Raw genomic sequence first — 6,404 nt, forward strand, 5'->3', positions numbered from 1 at the left:
GATGAAGAATGGCTTTACAGATGGGAAAATGAGGCTAATAAAAGGGCAAATATCTAGGTCCTATGCAAATAAAAGAGTAAAAACAGGGTATAAGACGAGCTCAGGCAGTGAATCCTCACCTCTAGGTACATCCACTGACGTTGCACTGTGAGCACCATCTCAATAACTTCCAAAATGAGGGACAGGCAGCGTTCCCAGTGGTCCACATCCTTCTCGAAGGCCTTGACAAAACGAGATGCCTTCATGGTAGATAGAGCCACTTGGTTATCTTCCAGTGCCTGGAATACTTCCTCTGTACCTCTGGGGAAGAAGCCATCAAAATCATTTTCCATGCCCATATGCCAGTCCTTGGTCCCTACTCTGCAGCCCAGGTCACACAGCCTCCCCCCTCTCCTAGAGTCCAGAGGCCCTCTCTACCTGAGTCGGTGATAGCCCTTGTCTTTGTAGGGTATTATATCTAGCTGAATCACATCCCAAGTCTTGGCGATGTTTTGTAATGCCTGTAGAAAGAAATTGGGGGACAGAGAAATCAGGTATTTAGTCCCCAAGGGGAATAGAAGCTGGGATAGGCCATCAAATGATGAAAAGCTAGAAGCCTTTGCTCCAGGCTTAGAAAGTAGGGGAGTATGGGAGAGGATTTTGTCATACCAATTCTATAGCCAGCTCTTTGGTTGCTGAGGCAGAGATCTCCCCAATTTTCTCCACATGCTGATCCATTCCAAGCTCCACAATCTGCTCCAGGGTGAAGCTTTCAGATTCCTGATCAAACTCCCGTTGGATCTCATCCCTGACCTGATCCCAATGCCTGCAGCCAGGGACAGAAGGTCAGATCAGGAGGCCAGACACCAGGGCCTACTGGAAAGTATTAGCGTTACTCCGCAGGCTTTCTCCCATTGGGATATTATAATTCCATGTATTTATTAATTCATGATTCCACACCTATTTACTAAATAGCCTCTAGATACAATCTTAGACACTGTGGGGGAATACAGAGATTGAGGTACTGATTCTCTGGAGAGGGAGTTAAAATGGATTACTGTAGGTTTTCTATAGATTATGCACTGGGCTAAGTGCTTTATATGAAACATGTCACTTAATTCTCACAACCACTCTATAAATGAGAAATTATTGTCATTGTATTTAAATATGAAGAAACTGTGGCTTAGAGAGGTTAAATAACTTAAGCAAATAAAGTGGGTAGGTTATACTTAACCACATAATACTTAATGATGAAGCATTGCCAAAAACATTATACTGGAGAAAATGTAAGTGAAGTAAAATTATTTTCTCCTAAATGAATACATAGATAATTAATTATTAAAACATCATTTATAGAATATTCTATCCTCAACGGTTTCAAAGTCCTCTATTATTAATATCATATAATAAATTTCAGGTGCATTAAAAGAGTTGAACTTAAAATTATAGGGGTGGCCAGGTAGCTCAGTTGGTTAGTGCGCGTGCTCTGAGCAACAGGGTTGCCAGTTCGATTCCCACATGGGCCAGTGAGCTGCGCCCTCTGCAACTAAATAGATTGAAGAAAACAACTTGAGCTAAGCTGCAGGTGGATGGCCAGATGGTTCAGTTGGTTAGAGCATGTGCTCTTAACAACATGGTTGCCAGCTCCCATCCGCATGGGATGGTGGGCTGTGCCCCCTGCAACTAGATTGAAAATGGCAACTGGACTTAGAGCTGAGCTGCACCCTCCACAACTAAGATTGAAGGACAACAACTTGACTTGGAGCTGATGGGTCCTAGAAAAAAACACATTGTTCTCTGAAAAAACACACTGTTCCCCAATAAAGTTTAAAAATCAACAACAACAACAACAACAAAATTACAAAGTATTAGAAGAAAGTTGTAGACAATGCATTTATAACTCTGGAGCGGGAGACGTCTTAAGGCACAGAAGCAAAAACCGAAATAGAAAAAAATTATACTTTTGGCTGCATTAAAATAAAAACTTTTGTATGACAGAAGGCATAAAGCTTAGCTATGACAAATAACATAAAGTGAGAGGAGACAGAGGGGACAGGAAGCAGAGGAGGAACCCGGAAGACAGGAGCACCTAGGATAGTGTGAGAAACAGGGCGGTGGCAAGCTTTAGTGAAGTCTTCTTCCAGAAGTGTGTTTGTGGACAGAGGGGCAGAGAGAGCTGTGATCACCATCGAGGGGACAATGAAAGATTCAAGTGACAGCACAGGCCAGAGCATCACCCCAGGAGCAGAGGAGCAGCCTTACCTCTCTCTAAGGGCGGGGTTTCGCAGGTCTGAGATGAGAGGCATGGTTCTCTTGAACTGCTCTATTTTTGAGCGAGTGGTTTCAATTATTTCCCAGTTTCGGTCCTGAGCAAAAGTGGGAAGCATCAGAAGAGCTGACGATCTTTCCCACACAGTTCCCCTTCCTCAATCAACTCAATCAACTCATCTTCCGCCTCCCCCTCCTTTCTCCACACACCTTATACTCTTTGGCAAGTCTTGTGAGGCGACGAAACAGCCCATGGGCCATGGTCTCCATGGCTTCTGTCTGCAGGGTCAGGAACCGACCAGTCTTCCATTGGTTCCAGTTCTCCTCCCAGTCCCGTGTGATCTCCCAGACTTGCTGGAGTGCGTCCAGTTCCTTCATGACCGAGAGCAGAAAGATGTGTTAAGTGACATGACTCTTGCCTTCCTCCCTGACAAACACTCAGGTTCTTTGCGCCTCTCATTCTGAAAAGCTTTTCCTTCCAGGCAATAGAAATGCCTCCTCAGTTCAGATTTTTTTCTCCACTCTCTTGTCTTATGAGCTCCTCAAGTAGCAAGCACATGAAAGTATCCTCAACATTAGTCATTAGGGAAATGCAAATCAAAACCACAATTAGATACCACTTCACACCCACCAGGATGGCTAGAAGCAAAAAAAAAAAAAAAAGGAAATAAGTGTTGGCAAGGATGTGAAGAAATAGGAACCCTCCTACATTGCTAACAGGAGTGTAAAATGGAAAATAGCTGCTGTGGAAAATAGCTTGGCAATTCCTCAAAAAGTTAAACATAGAGTTACCATATGACCCAGCAATTCCACTCCTACCTACATACTCACAAGAACTGGGAACAGAGACTCAGATGAATGTAAGTACACACATGTTCATAGCAACACTACTCACAATAGCTAGAAGGTAGAAACAGTCCAAATGCCCATCAGGTTGTTAATGGATAAACAAAACACGGTAAATTCATACAATAGAATATTATTCTGGCATAAAAAGGAATGAAGTACTGACACATGCTACAATGTGGATGAACCTTGAAAACATTATGCTAAGTGAAAGAAGCCAGATTTTAAAAGTCCCAAATTGTATGACTCCATTTATATGAAATGTTTAGAATAGGCAAATCCACATGTACAGAAAATACATCAGNCTGAAGTGTACCTGGCGTATAAGACAACCCCCCACTTGGAGGCATATTTTTCAGGGCCAAAAAATCGTCTTATACGCCGGCAAATACGGTAACCACTATGCCGTATACCTAAAACAAATATAATATTAAATGTCAACTGTAATTGAAAAAACAATTTAAATGCATGTTGTCACTCAACTTTGCATATCCTAATACTTACATTTTATCAGAATAATTAAAATTAAGTGTTTTTGGGTTTTTTTAGCTGAGCCATCCTGCCACCTGTTAGCAGCTCAGCAGCCGCTCAGCTCGGGCTGTGAATCAAACCAGGGACCTGTTGCTCAGAGCTCAAACTCTTGAGTGAGCTCTTAACCAACTGAGCCACTTGGCCGGCCCAAATTAAGTGTTTTTTTGATGGGTGCACTCAAGATTCTTGGGCAAAGGAAGAATTGTTGGATTGACCTTAAGCAAAATAAAGAAATCCTCCATACCCCCTTCCAGAACTCTCTCCTCAGGATACCCATTCTAGGTACTCAACCTGACTTCCTGATTCTTAAGCCCAATCTATGGCAATCAACTAGGCCTCACCATGTATACACAGGTGTGATCAAACAATACAGTGAATGTTTAAATGGAAAAAAAATTTATTACAGTAATAAACACATTGCCATTAATACCCCTCAAAATACTCCCCTCTCACTTCAAACACACTTATCCGATTGTTCTTGCCACTTTCTGAAGCAGTCTGGAAGTTCTCTTTTGTGAGTATCTTTAGTTGTGTTGTTGTGGCTGCCTTGATGTCCTGAATCATTTTGGCTTCAAAACATTTACTTTTCATGGTCATTTTTACATTGGGGAAGAGTCAGAAGTCGCACAGTGCCAGATCCTGTGAATAAGGTGGATAAGGATACACCATAATGTTTTTATTTGACAGAAATTGCTGTACCAAAAGCGATGTGTGACACAGAGCGTTGTCATGATGGAGGATGATTTACAGCACAGTTTAAAACACACCTTCTCTCAACTATAGCTCACACCCGACTGGACTGACTGCACCAAACAAGTTGAAACTTGTCACACACTGTTACTAAGGTTCAATGCAACGCTTCCTGTATTAAAGATTCCTGCACTTTCCATCGGTTGGCACTCGGCAGCAACATTCACCATTTGTTTTGATAATAACTGAAAGGCTCCGTGTCACACATCACTTCTAGTATACAGCAATTTCTGCCAAACAAAAACATTACGGTGTGTCCTCATCCATCTTATTCACCAGATCTGGCACTGTGCGACTTCTGGCTCTTTCCCAAAGTCAAAATGACCATGAAAGGTAAATGTTTTGAATTGATTCAAGGCACTGAGGCAGCCACGCAACAATACAACTAAAGACACTCATGAAAGAGGACTTCCAAAACTGCTTCAAAAAGTGGCAAGAATGATGAGATAAGTGTGTTCAAAGTATGGGGGAATATTTTGAGGGGGAGAATGGCAATGTGTCTTTTACTGTAATAAATTTTTTTATTTAAACATTCATTGTGTTTATTGATCATACCGCATCTCTGCCCCACCCCCTACATAAATGTCTACAATAAAGACTAGTTAATCTGATAAACTAATTAAAGTCAACATAATAACAATAACTAAAAACAATAGCTAAAAGTAACCAAGGACTTACTCTGTGCCATTTAATGTGTTAAGTGCTTTATTTGCATTATCTCATTTAGCTGTATTAGATCTCATTAAATGGATAGACTAGAGAAGAAGAGTGATTCTTTAACCAGGGCTTCCTGAGGCACAGTGCTATTAATTGAGCACTAACTTTCTGCTAGACCCTGTACTGAGTGTTACATACTCCTTTATGATCCTTGTAAACCCTGAGAAATAGCTACCATTAACCCCCCTACTCCAGGTAAGGCAACTGAAATATGGAGGAAGCAAGCTGCCCAAGAGCATACAATTAGTAAGGCATAAGTCAGATTTTGAACTCAAGTCTGTCTGATTCCATATCCCATTCTCTTAACCACAACATTGTATTCCACTCAAATATTTGTTGAATTTAATTTACTGAACTATTATTTAATGCTTAAAAGAGGCAATGGTAATGATATGACAGCCAGGTACAGCAATCAATCTTTCAATAAATGAAGTATGTGGCCATGACTTCACATATACACAACACTGACTGAGGCTATGTCTGGGCAAGAGGCCAGGGAACTCAGACCTGGATAGTGGGTACTTCGGAGAGCATTGCTGTCCTTGCTTATACGGTCCATGATGGCTTTCCAGTTGCTGTTGATCTGGTCAAATAAGGCTGCTTCATTGGGCAGCTGCTTGCGGATGTCCTCTCCCAAGAAGATATTCTGAAGGGCCAAGAATTGGAGTAAGAGGCTGTTTCTCATATACTCTTCACATTCTGCTCCCTTCTCCCAGACCAGGGATGACAGTGGAGTAGAAAAGATAAGGAGCAACAAGAGGCAGAGAAAGACAAATACCATATGATCTCACTTATACATGGAATCTAAAAAACTGAATAAATGAGAAATGGTAACAGAAATAGTCTCAGAGACACAGAGGAAAAACTGAAGGTTGCTAGTTGGGAGGGGGTGGGATGAAGGAGAAGGGGAAGGGACAAGACAATACAAATTGGTAACTACAATATGGCATCAGTGATAGAAAAGACAGTCTGGGGAATATAATCAATAATGTTGTAAATATTTTTTTAGGAGGCCAGATGGACTCATGTCTTGTTAGGGAGACCACTTCATGGTCGGTATAGAGGCCTGAATACCACACTATATTTCTGAAGCTGATGTTGAATAATATTGTATGTCAACTATAATTATATATACATATAGTCACGGGACATGGAACAGAGTGCGGGAATGGAGTTAATAGAATTGTAATAGATAAGTATGATATCAGGTGTGGGAGGGCAGTCAATGAGGGAGGGGGGTTGTTTCTGTGTGAAGGGTGAAAAGGATAACCATTGCATTGTTCTGTACACCTGAAACTAACAATAAAAAAAAA

The 6,404-nt window shown here is 41.3% G+C and overlaps 1 protein-coding gene across 1 annotated transcript in view; it reads right to left on the reverse strand.

Annotated features, from left to right (window-relative positions):
- The window catches only part of DNAH2 (dynein axonemal heavy chain 2), a 111,966-nt gene that overhangs the window by 64,380 nt on the left and 41,182 nt on the right, over positions 1 to 6,404 (reverse strand). The window contains exons 20-24 of the mRNA XM_019665911.1: positions 2,458 to 2,619; positions 2,242 to 2,345; positions 649 to 805; positions 418 to 500; positions 120 to 300 (exon numbers count right to left, since the gene is read on the reverse strand). Of these exons, the coding sequence (XP_019521456.1) occupies positions 120 to 300; positions 418 to 500; positions 649 to 805; positions 2,242 to 2,345; positions 2,458 to 2,619 (687 nt within the window). The remainder of the gene's footprint in view (positions 1 to 119; positions 301 to 417; positions 501 to 648; positions 806 to 2,241; positions 2,346 to 2,457; positions 2,620 to 6,404) is intronic.

This window comes from Hipposideros armiger, unplaced genomic scaffold (genome assembly GCF_001890085.2).
Source record: "Hipposideros armiger isolate ML-2016 unplaced genomic scaffold, ASM189008v1 scaffold_457, whole genome shotgun sequence".
In the NCBI taxonomy this organism is placed as follows: Eukaryota; Metazoa; Chordata; class Mammalia; order Chiroptera; family Hipposideridae; genus Hipposideros; species Hipposideros armiger.